The 16757-nt window shown below is 55.9% G+C and overlaps 2 protein-coding genes across 2 annotated transcripts; both read left to right on the forward strand.

Moving 5' to 3' along the window:
- The first annotated feature begins 1746 nt into the window (after nucleotides 1-1746).
- On the forward strand, nucleotides 1747-7153 carry HOXA9 (homeobox A9). Its single transcript, XM_058724754.1, has 2 exons — nucleotides 1747-4623; nucleotides 5729-7153. Exons 1-2 carry the CDS (start codon nucleotides 4047-4049, stop codon nucleotides 5965-5967), a joined length of 816 nt encoding a protein of 271 aa, XP_058580737.1. The 5' UTR covers nucleotides 1747-4046; the 3' UTR covers nucleotides 5968-7153.
- A 5764-nt stretch (nucleotides 7154-12917) lies between these two features.
- HOXA7 (homeobox A7) lies at nucleotides 12918-16024 on the forward strand. Its single transcript, XM_058724767.1, has 2 exons — nucleotides 12918-13489; nucleotides 14469-16024. Exons 1-2 carry the CDS (start codon nucleotides 13111-13113, stop codon nucleotides 14813-14815), a joined length of 726 nt encoding a protein of 241 aa, XP_058580750.1. The 5' UTR covers nucleotides 12918-13110; the 3' UTR covers nucleotides 14816-16024.
- The last annotated feature ends 733 nt before the right edge of the window (nucleotides 16025-16757 follow it).

Raw genomic sequence — 16757 nt, forward strand, 5'->3', positions numbered from 1 at the left:
CTGGTCGTGCCAGGCCTGCGGTGGCAACCTCGGCTTTTCCCCGTGCAGGAGCCGCGTCCCTGCCTCCTTCTCAGCGCTTTGTCAGGCTGCTGGCTTCACCTCCCACCCCGTGCCCACCTGGCCCCGAGCAGGTATGGTCAGGTTAGCTGCTCCTTGGCGGACGCCGGGGGCGTGGTAGGAATTCTGGGCCCTGAGCCATTCAAGGTCAGGGGCGCACGCTTCCATCCTGGGCCTCCCCCCACTCCAGGCCTGTGCCTGTCCAGGGATCCTGCCATTCTCCTGCAAGGCTGGGATACTACCAGTCCCAATCCAGGGTCGAGATCAGGAAAGATCCCTTTGAGAGAGACTCAGGCCAAACTAGGAGGGACAGGGCGGAAAGGGGCTGGGATCCTGGCCTTGTCACTTACCCTTCTTTCTGTAAGCTGCCCTCAGCTCCCAGGAGTCGCCTTTGACTCTTCCTTTTCTTCCTCGCTTCCTTCCTCTTTTTGCTTTTTTGTTTTTTCCCTTCCTTTACTTCTTCCGTCTTCCCTTCCCTTTATTTTTCTTTCATCTTCAGTCTCTCTGTGCCTACTTTTCTATCTCTACCACCTCGCCTCCCTAGCTCTAACTCCGGGAGGGACCCAGGGCTGGTTTGGGGAGAGTCTGGGGCTGGGGACTTATTTTTCTCTGCGCGCTCAATTTGTGGTCGGAATCTGCCAAGGAAGGGCTTGCGTGGGACAGCTGTCCAGGGCTGTGGATCTGGGCCTGGTGTGCTGCTGCACAGACAAGGCCTCGGTTATGATCACGACCGGATGGCGGCGGCCTTGCGTTCTTACTCTGCGGATTGGCAACCGCAGCCTAAGAGATCCGATTAGAGGGCATTGGCGGCGTTTTTGTGTGCCCACACCAAGGGCAAGGAGGCTCTCCCTACCCTAACTGGGCACCTGAGGCTGGGACCTGTGCTGAGGCCCAGCCAAGCTATGTGGAGCCTGGCTATGCAGGGAATTCCGCCTGGAAGCTTCCTCGAGTCTCCTGGGCCTGCAGGTCCCAGCTCAGGCTTTAGCGGCGGTAAGGGAACCCTGGTAGGGCAAAGATTGGTTGCCTGTTTGCCAGTAGCTTCTGTCAGGTTCAGAGTCTGTTAGATATGGCATCCTTGTGCAGAAAGGTGCTGGAGGCAGGGACCCTTCCAGCTCTAGTCTGTTTCAAATAATAGCAGAAAGAAATCCTAAATTCCAGAACCATTGTAATAACAAACTTGAGCCCTTGTTCCAAGTTGTAGTCCACCATTGGAAGCCAGTTGAATCCTTACGGAACTGAAAACAACTTTCGTCCCTCCCTGGCTCCCAAACACACACACACACACACACACACACACACACACACACACACGCCATCAGACTCATGCCCACCAAGCTTTGATTCCCCACCCTGCTCCAGCTGCAGGAGCTGTTTCCATTGCTCTGCCTGCGGTCCTGTTATCTGAAAGGCCGGCACACTGCTTTCCCCTCAACTCCTCTGTGCTATTTGCTGGACCAGAGTATTGGATTTGTTTTGGAGGCCAAGGTTTTAGAACTCTCAGGCGAAAAGAGATGGTTTGTAATTATACCCATTTATTATTTTTTTATACACACGCAGTCCCTTTCATTTCCAAAATAAAAGCTGACTCAAAAGCCTGAATATTTTCTCCCCAAATCTCTGGGCTGAAAGGGGATAACGTTAGGGTTTTTTTGTTTTTTTGTTTTTGTAATTTTTCTCACCGTCTAGGCACAAGTAAGTACTGATGAACATTCAGCGCCTGCTGATTATGTAGTAACTGTCCTATTCTGGGGGCTAAAGCCATTTAAAGGAAGAGCCTTTTTGTTTTAAAAAATATACTAGTAATAATTTGTGTCTTCTCTGGGCACAAAAAGTCGAAAAAACAACAAGGCGAGTCCAGCCTTTTCGCAATTACAATTAGGAGCGAGGTTTCCTCTAGGGTTAATATTTCTTAATGAAAATCTTCATGAAAATCTCAGAGGCACCGCGAACCGCCCGATATTTGGGACACACCGGGCCGCGGTGGGGGTGGGGATAACGCGGAGGAATTTACAGGGAAAGGAAAATATTAGGGGGGAGGAGGCTGAGGCGACCAGGACCAGCCACGTCGGAGTTCACTGTGTCGGCCACTTCCCTCTTCCGGCGCGGGCGGATAAAGGGGCACCCAGTTGGCCTCCGCCTGGCGTCTCAGCCTCGCCCCGAGGCAGAGCCTGGCATTTGAGGGTCCCGTTAGGGACAGGGATGTACAGGGTTTGGGGGAGGATTACTGGAACTGTTGGGGAGAATGAAGGCAGAAAAGGGGATGGAAGCGCCCTCGCCGCCTGCCCTCGCTGCCAGGGAAGTGGGTTAATGAGAAACACACTCTTGCAGGCACAGTGTTCACACGTGAATTTAATTACCCCGTTTTTAGGAGTCGCTGCTTTCCGTTCGGATTTGGGGGTGGGTATTTTCTTCCAACTAACAGAGGCAGAGGCCTTTTAATTTACCCCTTAAAGACTCTAAGGGGTGAGAAATACCTTCCTCAATTTGGCCAAACTAAAGGATGGGATTAAAGTCAATGCCCCGTGCCCCTCCCCGTTTTAATTTCTAGCCCTGGACTTGAGCTGCCGTGGCCTGCCTAGCTTTGGGCCTTGTGACTCTGCAGAGTCGTCTGGCCTGGTGGAAACCGAGGGGGGAACACGGACAGTGGCCAGGAAGGAAGGAAGGAAGGAAGGAGCGAACCCTGAAGAATTCATACTGGGCCCCGAGGCCAGCCGCTCTGGTGCGGGCCTCCCAGCTACTGGAGCCGCGCGGTCTCATTGGAGGCACTACCTTCTCCAAAGCCGATCTCTCCTTTCACTGAGGCTGCCTCGTGTTTTTTTCGCAGCTCGGGTTTGGGGAGTGCGACAAAGCCTGAAGAACTCAGCGTGAGGGCCTTCGAGGTCGGGGCACAGTGTTGGGTCGCCTGCTGCGTCTGCCTGGGGATCCTGATTTCCGGCTGACAACAAGCAGAGAGCGGGGGCGCAGGGTTGGGAGCGAACCCCGCGGCACAACCAGGCCCTCCAACCGTTGGGCTCGGGGACAGCTGGCCGCTCCTCGGTGGGGCGCTCGCTGGAGGCGCAGCGGCAAATTTGGGAGCTGCCCGAGCGCCCTGAGATCCAATCGGGCAGATTTCAGGGCCCCACAATAGGCGGTGCCCCACTCAGAGGCCTGTCCCTGCCCAGCGCGCTCGGGCAGGGGCGGCGGTGGCTCGATTGGGACGGATACTGCGTTGAATTTGACTTTTCGCGGCCGGCCCGGGGTAAACTCGCATCTCCGGGGACTGCAGGAATTATTTACAGGGAGCTCGCCAACCAAACACAACAGTCTAATTTAACCTTTCCAAGTCCTCGTAAATTTTTACAGCTGGGAGCCACGGCGAAGCAAACGAATCTGTTGGTCGTTCCCAACTTCCCACCAGCCTGTGTGGCTTCTGAAACAATAACTCCTTATGAAATATCATAAATATAGATTTAAATACAGTAGAGCGAGAATGCGATTTGGCTGCTTTTTTATGGCTTCAATTATTGTCTAATTTTATGTGAGGGGCTCCACTGGCCGCACTCGCACGCGGGACCCGCGCCTTGCTGATGGCGTGATTAATTGTGATATAAAATAGTCCGCTTAAGAAGTGTGTGTCTGGTGGTGGCGGTGGGAGGGGAGGAGAGTACAGAGGCAAGGCCAGATTTGATCTTTTAATCTTCGTTGGCCACAATTAAAACAAACCCGATCGTGGAGCGCCGCGATCCCTTTGCATAAAAACATATGGCTTTTGCTATAAAAATTATGACTGCAAAACACCGGGCCATTAATAGCGTGCGGAGTGATTTACGCGTTATTGTTCTGCCGGGCGGGCACGTGACGCGCGCGGCCAATGGGGGCGCGGGCGCCGGCAACTTATTAGGTGACTGTACTTCCCCCCCCCCTCCCCGGTGCCACCAAGTTGTTACATGAAATCTGCAGTTTCATAATTTCCGCGGGTCGGGCCGACCGGCCAGGCGCGGGGCACAGCGATGGCCACCACCGGGGCCCTGGGCAACTACTACGTGGACTCGTTCCTGCTGGGCGCCGACGCTGCGGACGAGCTGGGCGCTGGCCGCTATGCGCCCGGGGCCCTGGGTCAGCCTCCCCGGCAGGCCACCGCGCTGGCGGAGCACCCCGACTTCAGTCCGTGCAGCTTCCAGTCCAAGGCGGCGGTGTTCGGCGCCTCGTGGAACCCGGTGCACGCGGCGGGCGCCAACGCGGTGCCCGCTGCAGTGTATCACCACCACCACCACCCCTACGTGCACCCCCAGGCGCCCGTGGCGGCGGCGGCGCCGGACGGCAGGTACATGCGCTCCTGGCTGGAGCCCACGCCCGGCGCGCTCTCCTTCGCGGGCTTGCCCTCCAGCCGGCCTTACGGCATTAAACCTGAACCACTGTCCGCCAGAAGGGGTGACTGTCCCACGCTTGACACTCACACTTTGTCCCTGACTGACTATGCTTGTGGTTCTCCTCCAGTTGATAGAGAAAAACAGCCCAGTGAAGGCGCCTTCTCCGAAAACAATGCTGAGAATGAGAGCGGCGGAGACAAGCCCCCCATCGATCCCAGTAAGTGTCTCCTCCCTTCAGGCCGGCCGCCGCCTCCACGCCGGCCACCAGGATCTGCCAGCCCTTCAGCTTTCTCTTGAGCCTGCCTTCGCCTGCGCTGGGAGCCTCTTGAGCAGGGGCCGCGAACCAGAAGTTGCTGTTTAGGATGCCTCGGACGGGGCCCCAAGTCCAGGGAGCAATGACAAGCTGGTCGCCGGGTTTCGGGGGGAGGGGAGGCGGCTGCCGCCGAGAGAGAGAGAGAGAGAGAGAGAGAGAGAGAGAGAGAGAGAGAGAGAGAGAGAGGCGGGCGCTGCTGGCCGAGCCAAGACCAGCAGCCCCTCTTCCTGGCTGCCCAGTACCAGGACAGCAATACTTTGGGCCGTTCTTCGAAAGCAGCTCGGCAGAGAGAATCTTTTGTGCGGCTAGATGTCCTGGAGCGGCGGCAGCAACTGCAGCCTAGACGCTGGAGAAGACGGGCCGATTCCTTCCACTTCTTGCCTTCAGCCAGTGGCGGCGTAAATCCTGCCCAAGATGAGGCTATAGGAGACCGGGCCACGAGGGTCCCCGTGCAAGATTATTCAAATAAAGTGGAGAAGTGATCAACGCCCTCGGGGCGCCTAGGGGCGCCAGGCCGGCTGCCCAGCTCTCACGGCCTTCCAGAGAGGTCAAAGGAGTGGGAAAAGTAGAAGGAAAGGTGGGGAAGGCGAGAGAGAGCGCGCGCGCGCGCGTGTGTTAGTGAGAGGGAGAAGAGAATATTAATGCTGCACGAACACAGGGCAGGGTGGTTTCGTCCTGCCTGGCAAGAGGAAGATCTATTTCCAAATTTCACTCTTTGCCCTAAGTGCAGAGGGTGGGAAGGAGAGGAAAAGGACAGGAGGACAGAGGAAGAGAAAAGAGGGCCTCTGAAGGGAGGGGGAAGCTGAGGTTTTACTGCGTGCAATTGTAAGTGACCGTTCCTCTGTCTGTCTGCCACCGTTCCATTGTGTCGGAGGTCCGGCAGCCTTCCCTAACCAATTCAGCAGCGCCCTGCACTTTGGCGGGAGACCCTAGGAGGTTCCCTGGCCCCCAGCGGAGGGGGGTGGGTAGTGCTTCTCCTCCTCCTAAATCCCGTCTGTCTCCCTCGCAGGCAACCCGGCTGCCAACTGGCTCCACGCGCGCTCCACGCGCAAGAAGCGCTGTCCCTACACGAAACACCAAACGCTGGAACTGGAGAAAGAGTTTCTGTTCAACATGTACCTCACCAGGGACCGCAGGTACGAGGTGGCCCGACTGCTCAACCTCACCGAGAGGCAGGTCAAGATCTGGTTCCAGAACCGCAGGATGAAAATGAAGAAAATCAACAAGGACCGAGCAAAAGACGAGTGATTTGACTGGAGTTCATTTAGAAAAGAGAGCGCGAGCTAGAGAGAAAGAGAAAGGACTGCCCGTCGTCCCCTTCTCCCACCCCCATCCCACCCCAGCCTCCACCACCCCGCACAAAGCGGCTCTAAACTCCAGGCCTCATCTCCCCCTGGCAGACCCGGCTCAGGCTGGTTCCTCAGCCTGCCGCTTTCAAGGAGGAGGTATTGTAAGCTTTCCATTTTCTATAAGAGGAAAAAAAGGTGTGTGTGGGGGGGGGGGGGGAGAGCATTAGTGCTGATGGCTGTGTGTGCTAGCTTGTATATATATTTTTAAAAATCTACCTGTTCCTGACTTCAAACAAACAAACAAACAAAAAAACTACCTTTTTGTAATGCACAACTGTTGATGGCGAGCTGTATAGTTTTTAGTCTGTGTAGTTAATTTAATTTGCTCTTTGTGCGGCAGAGTGATCTGCCCAGATACTTGAACACTGTGTTTTATTGTGGTAATTATGTTTTGTGACTCAAACTTCTGTGCTGGGTGATGCACCCGTTGTGATTGTGAAAGCTAGAAAATTCAATTTCAACTCAGGTTGTTGATGAGGGAGAAAAACAGTTGCATAGAGTATAGCTCTCGGTAGTGAAATATGTCTTCTGTATAACTAGGCTGTTAACCTTTGATTGTAAGCTAGCTGTAAGGATTTCCCAGTGAAATAAAATTTTAAAAGAAAGAAAGTGTTCTCCAGGATGCACAGATTCATGGGTTTTCTCCTCTTTTGAAATGCGGGCATTTTAGTCTCTACATACTCTATAGACCTGTCTTATCCATTGTATATATAATCCACATATTAAAGAAAAATTAATCAGACAAGCTTGCATATTGTTCTTGCACCGGATGAACATGGAGGAAATTCGGAGCTATACATATGTGCAGAAGGTTACTACCTATGGTTTACATTTAATTTTAGTCGGGGGGGGGGGGAAAATGAATGCTTATTGTAATGGAGTTAATTTTATTGATAATAAATTATACACTATGAAACCGCCATTGGGCTACTGTAGATTTGTATCCTTGATGAATCTGGGGTCTCCATCGGGCTCAACATACACTGTATATTTTGCAATAGTTACCTCAAGGCCTACTGACCAAATTGTTGTGTTGAGATATTTAACTTTTTGCCAAATAAAATATATTGATTCTTTTCTATTTATTGCGGGTCAGCTCGTTGCACCTTCTTCTCTGGGACAGGGGAGCGTGGGGGAGAGTCTCTGGGTGGGGGCCGGGCCGGACTGGGGTGGAGGAGGACAGAACCCCGGTTTTACCTCTGGCCAGCTTTTAGAGCGGGAACCTGCTGGGCTTCGCTCCCACTGGGGCCAGCTGCCTGGCGGCGCAAGCAACCGAGGAAGGCCAGGAAACAAGGGGAGGCGAGGCCCGGCTCCTGGTTTTGACCTGTCCCTTTTGACGGGAGGCCCAGAGGCCTCTGAGGGGCCGGGCTGCAATCCCAGTATCTTTGTCCAGTAGCAGTGAAAGGCCACTCTTTGCTCCGGGCGCCCCGAGAAATTTCCGCAGCCGTGGTCCACTGAGACTCCTGGAGCCTTCCCCTGGCATTGTGGGGGGAGGGGGGGCAAGGAACAGGAGGGCAGGACCGAGAGCTGAAGGGCCTGCCTCCTGAGGAGTCTCCGAGGAGAAACAGGAGCCCGACTGCCCCGACGAGGCCGCCAGGACAGACATTTGGGGGCTCTCAGGGGACCCAAGCCTTGCGCCCCCGCACCTCCGCGTCCTGTCAAGCTGGCCCAGGGGATTCTGGGACCTGCCCTACGCTCCCCTCCCAAGCACAAGTCCTGACAGAGGCAGGGCCTAGGCAGCCGACGAGCCTGAAGCGCCATAAAAGAAAATGAGGGCTGTTACCGTTTATGGGGTGTAAAAGGCTGCGGGGGGAATGGCTCCAACTTCGGAGGCCCAAGCGCCTTATAGATGTGGCCAGAGGGTTCAGCCTAGTCTCCCCCCATTCTTTTCTCGCTCTCCCCGCCCTCCCCCCACCACCCCGAGACTTCTGGAAAGTTATCTGTGTCCTGATGCGTAAAGGGGGAACCAGGGCCCCGGAGGATGGGGCTTCCCCTCGCGCCCCCACCCCCACCCCGCCGCCAGGTTGGGACGCCCTCTGTTGTTGCAGACAGAAGGAACTTCAAAGAATGGGCAGTTAAGGGTGTGCCATAAAGGCCGGGTCTGCGAACTGTCTGGAATTCGGCCCTTAATGAGTTTACAACTGTCCAGCCCCAATTAAGATTTTCCACCAAAGCCCTTTCATTTGTTTGCTCTGTCTGCAGCCGATAAAGCGGCTGCGGAAACAGCTCTTTTATGGGCACTGCCCTCTCGGCAGCGTAGATTCCGGGCTCCATGCACACTCCCCAGGGACAGGGCCCTCGCCCAGCTTTGGGATAGGGTGCCCGGCCCGCGGCGCCAGCGGACGAAGTTCAGGCCGCGCTGCTGGGGCTGCAGTGCCCAGATTCCGCCAGCAGATGGCAGTATGGCTCCACGCAAGAGGAGCCCGCGCCGCCATCTCCCGCCGCCGCAACCCTGGGAAGTTCCTAAGATGTCGACTTGACGCTAGCCTTTCTCGAATGGGAGCCCCAGATTTGAATGAACTGCGGTCGTATATTTTCTGTGCTGCTCACGCCGGGCCGGAAACCTCGCTGGGAAACAAGCAAGCGGTGGGGCTCGCCGGACCTGCACCGTTCCCTCCCCTGTTTCTTTCCCGGATTCCGGAGGCCTGTCGCTGCGTGGCTGCAGCCGTCCCGCGGCTGCGGGGCTATCGCTCCAGGCGCGGGGGTGGTTCTAGGGTCATCGTCCCCAGCCCAGGACAAGCCTCGGGGCAGCGCAACGCTCGGAAAGCCCGGTTGACCAGCGGACAGACGCAAGGACTAAGGCCTACAGCCCCGGGACTCGGTGACCCCCCCAGAGGGTGTGCACAGGGCGCATACCTTGGCCAAGGGCCCGGCGGCGGCCGGGGAGGCTCCCTAACGCTGCGCCCCGGTACAAAGCCCTGTGAGCTAGCACCCGCAGGAGAGCCAGGACCCCAGGACCCGGGCTGCATAAGTGACAATAAAATTTGGCGGCTGAATATGGGGAGCGGGGGAGGCATTCTGGTGACTTTCCAGTGTGGGTTTAGCGGTTAAGTTGCGCGGGATGGGGAATCCCTGGGAGCAGGCACACCGGGAACTGTTTTGATTGTTCTAAAATAAATGCAATATTTAAAATAATTATAACAACATATCCTAGCTCCAGAATGGGAGCTCACGTCGTGAAAGCTGCCCTTGGTTTCTCTCGCCACCGGATTATTTTTTATTTTTTTTTTATTTTTTTTTTTTATTTTTGGCAGTGGAGCTGCTTAGGCTACTCCGGTTTCCCCTGCTCAGGAGGCGAGGAGGAGGGAGGGGACCCCAATCTAGGCCCAGCCTATCCCGGACCCTGGGCGGGGAACACGCCCCGGAACCTTCCAGGAGGCGGCCACGAGTTGCGGGTGCGAGGATCAGCCCCTGGTGCAGAATGCTTTCAGAGGGAACACGCAAAGCAAACAGAGAACAAACACTTCGAAGCACCCCGGAGCCCTGTGAACACGCCACGCGGTGTATTTATTTGGGTTGTAATAGTCTCTGCCAAGCCCACAAAATGTTTACAACCTGCATCTCCGCGCGGTACACGCTGTAAAACTGGCGACTGGATTTTGGCTGACAGATCTCCTGAGCGTTTCTCTCTCCTTCTCTCTCTTCCTCCCTTCCTCCCTCCCGGCCGTCCCTCTCCTCTCTTTTTCTCCATTTATATACACACGTTGGTATTGAAGACACACGCCCTCATTATCTTTCCTCCTATAATACGCAGTATTTCACAGCATCAGATTGTAAGAAGGGTTTTGTAGCTTCCCCGAGAGCCGCCCGTGGCCATGTAGCCAAGCTGCAGATACAAAGCTCGATTTATGTAACTACAAATAAATGGCGAAGGAGCAGATCGGTGGCCACCGCTTCTCTCCACCGAGTATGGAGGCCCCAGGTAGGTGCCGGCCGGTCGAGATCTCAGAGGCCTCTCGGACAGCCACGCAGGCCCTTTCTTGCCCTTGGCCGGCTGGTGGCTGGGAGGCGGCTCTCCCGCCCGGCTGCCTGGGAAGCGCTTCCCTGTTAGCCGCGCAAACAAAACCCCCCGCGTCAGCCCCAGCTCGTTTGCACTCGTCGGGGATGGATTTGTCCCCGCGCCGCGACCGGGGATTGCTCAGTGGATGAAGAACCGATGCGCAGCTCGCGCGAGGGGCGCGGGTGGAAACGTTCAGACACGCAAATCGCCTGTCACCAGACCTGAGACAGGCTCCCTTCGCAACCCCAGGGCTGGCCTTAACATTCTTAGCTGGATTTAAATATTGAGGACTGTTTGGGAACAAGAAGCAAGGGAAATACATTCTGTCTGGTAGGGAGGAACCCAGCTCCATGAGAGCGGTGAGGGGGGGAAAATGCTTTTTTGTAAAGACAGCTCGGCTGATGAGAAACCCACCTACACGTGCCTGCTCCAGGCCGAGCGTCAACGAGTATTTCTGTGAATATTATCACATATAACCCAGTGCATTTGTGTCTTTTCAGCGAAATAAGTAGGAAACCAATGGCTGGAGAACACACGATTATAAGGGGCCCTTACTGAAAGCCTGACTTTGGCCTTTCCGTTTTAAAACCCTGCCCCAGAAGGCAGGAGGAGAGAGAGGAGCCCGGAAACGAAAGAAAAAATTCTGCACCCGCGGGACTCGGCCCAGTTGGCTGACTTGGGCCCAGAAAGGCCAAGGCCTTGCCGGCGGTATCTGGATTCTCTTTGGCCCCAGCCGAGGGGCAGCGCGTCCTGCCAGGACCGTTTGGACCTGCGCCGGACCTGCGCTGGGCAGGGATGAGCCTGTGGCGTGGGCTCTCAGCCCTCTTGCGTTCCTTCCTGCGCTCCCTGAAATCTCTCCCCACTCGGTCTGGGTCATCTCACTTCAGGGCAGGTTTTACTCTAAACGCCATCGCTGTCTGCCGCTCCAGCCGCCCGAGTCTAGACAGACGGCGGCGGCGGCGGCGGGCCCGGTCTTTCTCTTTGCATCTTGCTCTGTGTCACCCGAGGAACAATTTATTGGTCTAAAGCTGTCTAATTCCGCCTCTTTGATCTCCTAGCTTTCTTGCTTGCTTCGTCTTCCTTTAACTTTCTTATGTTTTTATTTCCTGCCAGAAAGCGATGCTATTTGGAATATTTGATGTTTCTTCCCTTCCCATGTTACATCCTCTGTTCTCCAATCCAGACACGCTATCATCCTGATGCTTCAAAAAGGGCATCCCCGGATATTGCCCCCCCCACAGCCCTTGTACCCCCAGGGGAAACCAGCAGGCGCCCACCTGCCCGGACAGCCCCTGCCTCCCCACCCACTCCCCTGGGCAGTCCATTAGGGCAGGAGCTGGGACTCCGTTGCATCCGGGTCTGGACCCTCTGGTTGCCTTTTGTGCTCCTGGGACCCCCTGAGAGGGTGCAGTGAAGGGGGGGTGGCCTGGACTCTCTGAAAGTGATGGGAAGTGCTTTGTACACAAGGAACCAAACTCTATAATTTAGAGGAGAATTTCCGGGGCAATTCCATTGTGAAGTCGGGTTTATGGTGTGCAATCGAGCTGAGCAGTAAAAGGCATACTGACCTGCCGGCTGGGCTTCCAGCGAGGCCTGAGCAGTTTATGAGGCGTTTAGGGGAAGGGTTTGCCCCACCACACTCCACCGAGCGGTGGGCAGCAGGGACTTCGGCTGGTCCAACCCTGAGCAGGGGTTGGAGGCTTGGAAAGGTAAGCTCCATGCGTTGGGGACCTGACGGGAGGGAGGGAGACTATTGTGTGCTCCGCTCTCTGTGAGCCAGTCTTGCAAATGTGAAGACACCAGAGTCTGGGTGGCCATTCAAGAGGGGTCCTCTTATTTGTTTTGGTGGTCTCCAAAAGAAATGGAAATCCAGAGTGGGCTGAAGTCCCCAGGCACCTGGACCCCCTCTCTTCTTTCCAAACTGGCTCTACAGTATGTATTGCTTGTTCCCAGGCACTCAAGCCCTTGAGGAGCTGGCAGAGGCCCATGGGTGGCCCCTGTGACGTCTTCCAGAACAGTCCCAGCGCTAGGAGTACCTGGAAAGGTGTGGGGCCCAAGGTTCCTCCAACCTTGGGGAAAGAGACTTGGTTCCCCTTGAACCAGGGGGAACCAGAGGTTGCAGGGAGGACAAAAGAGTAACCAGCTGTTTCTTAAGCTGCCAGAGACCAGCCAGGTGCCCCGGAGCGAATGCACGTACCCTGCCAGGGCAGCGGTGTCCAGAAGGAGGGAGGGGAACCCCATGTTAATAAATCTGTTGGCAAATGAGGCTCATCAATAGATAAATATTTCACTGCTTCCTTTAAGGCGGATAAACAGTGTGCTGCCGATTAAGGAAAGGAAGCTGGGAGACGTTGACTTTATTCGAACCACATGGTTCCAGCTTGCGGTGGCGTTCTCACTGCAGCTGGAAGCGACACTGCGCCGGCCCCATCTGGATCAGAGTCTAAGCCGGCCTATCGCCCAGTGGACCTGGGCGTGGGGGGCGGGTCGGGGGACGCGGGCAAAGAACCCATCTGCCCAGAGCTGGGACTTGCCCATGGGCTGCTGTAGGGCGGACGGGTGCGCACTGCGCAGAGACCCTCCCTAGGCTGGGTCAGTGGACAGGACGGGGGTAGGGAGGGCCCGAAGGCTTGGTCCAGAGTTCAGTGATAGGCAAAAAGGAGGCTGTGCTGGGCCGACCCCGCGCGGCCTCTGCAGACTAGGCGTCCAGGTTGTGGTGGACTGAGCGCTCGCACGGAACCTCGGGGTCCCTTTCCCGCGGGACGCGCCAGGCGGGCCAGGCGCGGGCAGATTCGTTGACCACATATTTGAGCCTCTTCCCCTTCCATTCTAGGCTGCCGCTGGCCCCGCGGAGCGAGACCACCTGTGAGGGCTGCTGAGATTGGCGGAGGCGGTCATGTGGGCGGTCACGTGCTGCGGCGAGCTCGGTCCAAAAGAAAATGGGGTTTGGTGTAAATCTGGGGGTGTAATGTTATCATATATCACGCTACCTCGTAAAACCGACACTGAAAGCTGCCGGACAACAAATCACAGGTCAAAATTATGAGTTCTTCGTATTATGTGAACGCGCTTTTTAGCAAATATACGGCGGGGGCTTCTCTGTTCCAAAATGCCGAGCCGACTTCTTGCTCCTTTGCGCCCAACTCGCAGAGAAGCGGCTACGGGGCCGGCGCCGGCGCCTTCGCTTCGACCGTACCGGGCTTGTACAATGTCAACAGCCCCCTCTATCAGAGCCCCTTCGCGTCCGGCTACGGCCTGGGCGCCGACGCCTACGGCAACCTGCCCTGCGCCTCCTACGACCAAAACATCCCCGGGCTCTGCAGTGACCTCGCCAAAGGCGCTTGCGACAAGGCGGACGAAGGCGCGCTGCACGGCCCGGCCGAGGCCAATTTCCGCATCTACCCCTGGATGCGGTCTTCAGGTAGGCGCAGCAGCTAGGCGGGCCGGGTGGGTGGGCGGACGGACAGGCAGAAGGGAGCGCGGGGCTGGGGAGCGCGGAGAGCCGAGAGAGGCGACTGGGAGCCGGCGGCCCCGTGACTCCTGGCGGCGCTGCCTTTCTGGTTTTAATTAGAGTCGAGGCGCCATAGCGTGGAGAGCCCGTAGCATTGTATGTAAATGAGGCTCATAAAACTTTTTATGACCCAATTAATGGGTTCGATCCTCGTAAATTTATTTAACTCCATTTGCCTTGGAATTTTAACATTTTGCTCGCTATTCTCTCTTTCTCTCTTTCTCTCTTTCTCTCTCCCTTTCTTCTCTCCCTCCCTCCTCTTTTTCCTTTCAGCCTGGCTTTTCTTTCTCAAAAGCAGGAAGAGCCAAACCCTTCATCTGGGCCCCTCTAACGCCCCAGTGCCAGGGGCCATTTAAAGGCGGGGTGGAGAACCAGAGCGGAGACAGGGGGTCGGAGTGCCCTAGGAAGTTCCGGGGATGGGGGGCGCGGTCTTCTAGGGAGGAAAGGCGCCCCTGGAGCGCGGACCGCCCGATGGTCACCCACTTGCTTAGCAAGAGGCGGGGGGAAGCGGTCCAGCTCTCCTTTGAATGGCAAAAGCGCAGCGTCTCCCACTTGCCCACACTCTATATTTACAATTTCCCTTTGTCAGGGGGAAGCAGGACATTGTGGAAGCCTAGCCGGCTGGAAAGGGCGGTTGTAAAGTTGGGATTCTGCGCCTTGCCTCCTCACAGAGCTGCCTGCACGTCTGGCACCGCAGTTGGGGTCTTCCGCTAACACTCCCGCTCCTCCCCCAGCTCCGTTCCGGGGCACGGGCGGAGGGGGACGCGCGCCCGGGCTAGCGCTGGGAGAAAGGTGCAGGCTCTGGGATAGCGGTCTGGCTAATGCACTGTCTTGTGTCTGTGTTGGCTAAACTGTCCGTGTGTCCGTGTGTCCACATGTCTGCTTCCAGGGCCCGACAGGAAGCGGGGCCGCCAGACCTACACGCGCTACCAGACGCTGGAGCTGGAGAAGGAGTTCCACTTCAACCGCTACCTGACGCGGCGCCGCCGCATCGAGATCGCCCATGCGCTCTGCCTCACCGAGCGCCAGATCAAAATCTGGTTCCAGAACCGCCGCATGAAGTGGAAGAAAGAGCATAAAGATGAGGGTCCGGCCGCCGCAGCCCCCGAGGGCGCAGTGCCCGCCGCCGCCGCCGCCGCCGCCGCCGCCGCCGCCACCATCACCGCCGCCGCCACGGACAAGGCCGACGATGAGGACGAAGACGACGAAGAGGAAGACGACGAGGAAGAGGAATGAGGGGCCGAGTAGGGGCCCTGGCTGCACCAGACAGTCGGGAAAGCGTCTTTAGAGACTCACTGAATTTATTTACAAAAGTGGAAAAAATAAAAAGAAAACGTGAAAAAACAAAAACAAAAACAACAATCCCCAACCTGCACCCATCTACCCCATTACCTATCCCAGCTCCCATCTTTTCTGGACTAAGCAGCCGCCTAGACTGGGTCCCCTTGGGGATCCCTCTGCCCCAAGGACTCCCAGCAGACACTCTCCCTACCCCGGCCGCCCAGTTCTGCACTGGCACGGCTAAAATACTACCTAGCACAGGCCTCGGCCAGAGGCAACCCCAAACTACCTATGGGCCCAGTCCCCAGTAGGCCTCCACTCCCAGGAAGCCCAGACGCGTCCCAACACTGGCAGACACCCAGCACCTCCCCCATACCGACAAGGACCTGATTTTCTCAGTACTACCTACTCGCCCCAAACTACCTATTTTGTGCTCACTGGCTCGCCTGCTACCTAGTGCCGGCCCCTTCCCCGGGCCAGGCCCCTCTTGCTTCTGCCCAGCAGCCTTTGGGGTCCCTGAGGCTGCACTGAGAAGACGCTGGGGTCCGGGGACCAGGGTATTGGCTTCTATTTAAATTGAAAAATAATATATTTATTCCAAAGCATTCTAAGTGCTGCAACCTAGAATCCCTCCATCTCTGGTCTGGGCACCCCAAGTTCAGGCCCTTTACTCCCACTTCTGGAGGGGAGCACTCCCAAGCTAGCTGCAGACCTCTGGGTTAGCTTTGCTTAGTAGGACTGCAGAGATGCTCCCAGCCTCCTGCACCTCCCCTGGCCCCATGTCCTACTGTCCAGCCATGTTGAATATGTACACCCTGACTTTTCCTACAATAGCAAATATTGTATATTTGAACAAGATTTTTTTTTTTTTTTGGTCATTTATATAGTCTTGGAGGTCATTTGTAAGGCAATGTCTTGACTTGGGAAGGATGTGTTAATGGGGTGACTTTGTAGCATGGTGTGTTGTCTTGAGCTAACTTTATAGCTGGTGGGGAGGGCTAATGCCCTTCTCAATGCCCTTCATCTCTTGTGTTGTCCTGCGTCCCCCCTTGTCCCTTTAGGCTTTAGCTTGGGGTTCCAGGAATGGGAAGGCATGCTTCCTGTCTTGCCCAGCTAACCGTGTTTTATGTAACAGAAAAATAAAGATGCTTGGTGACAAAGAAACATGGACTGCTTTATCTAGGGGGGCCTGGGAAAGAGAGGTGACCATGGCTGGAGAGCAAGCCCTGGGTATGTCTGCATGCCCAAAGGGGTCTTGGGGAAGCAAAAATGGAAGGATGAATAACGTCCAGGTGTTGAGTGTCCATGGTTTGGTGTTTATGTGTGGCAGGTCCCTTTTTGTGTGGATTTGTATAGGTGCGTGTGTACCTCTTTTGTATGTGCATTTTTATGTATGTGTGTATTACTACAGGAATCCATAATTTTATGTATTTCTGTGTCCATAATTGAGTGTGTGTGTTTCTGTGTGCCTATAATTGTACATGTGCATTTCTCTGGAGATTTTTGTCTTGGTTTTGTGTGTGTGCACAAACATCTCCCGGATCTCTAGAAAACGGAATCTTCGGTAGATACATTGTATTCTATGAATCTCTCTAAAAACCCATAAATTCCGTGAGCAAATCCAAAATCCACCCTTTCCCCTACTGCTGTGGGGTGGGCTTGGGAAGGGGTATTACCCTGCCAATGATCCTGAATTTTCCATGAACCCAGCCCCATGCTAGGAGGTGGGATTCAGGCCCTTTGATGCAGCCCCCCTCCCACCCTGCATTCAGGCAAAGCAAGGGCGCCTGGGCACAGCACTGCAACTGAGGGGTAGAGGAAGGGGCAGGGACCGCAGACCCGCTGGCTGCGGAGCCTTGGCGGGGGCGTCCGGGTGCGGGGAAGGATGAGGGTCTGC

The sequence above is a fragment of the Neofelis nebulosa genome, chromosome 4, assembly GCF_028018385.1.
Source record: "Neofelis nebulosa isolate mNeoNeb1 chromosome 4, mNeoNeb1.pri, whole genome shotgun sequence".
Taxonomy (NCBI): domain Eukaryota; kingdom Metazoa; phylum Chordata; class Mammalia; order Carnivora; family Felidae; genus Neofelis; species Neofelis nebulosa.

Bases quoted from the DNA above. Each gene is read 5' to 3' on its own strand.
- HOXA7 (XM_058724767.1), top strand. From the start codon at position 13,111: ATGAGTTCTTCGTATTATGTGAACGCGCTTTTTAGCAAATATACGGCG. The intron at 13,490-14,468 runs GTAGGCGCAGCA...GTCTGCTTCCAG, and splicing joins CCCCTGGATGCGGTCTTCAG to GGCCCGACAGGAAGCGGGGC.
- HOXA9 (XM_058724754.1), top strand. From the start codon at position 4,047: ATGGCCACCACCGGGGCCCTGGGCAACTACTACGTGGACTCGTTCCTG. The intron at 4,624-5,728 runs GTAAGTGTCTCC...TCTCCCTCGCAG, and splicing joins CAAGCCCCCCATCGATCCCA to GCAACCCGGCTGCCAACTGG.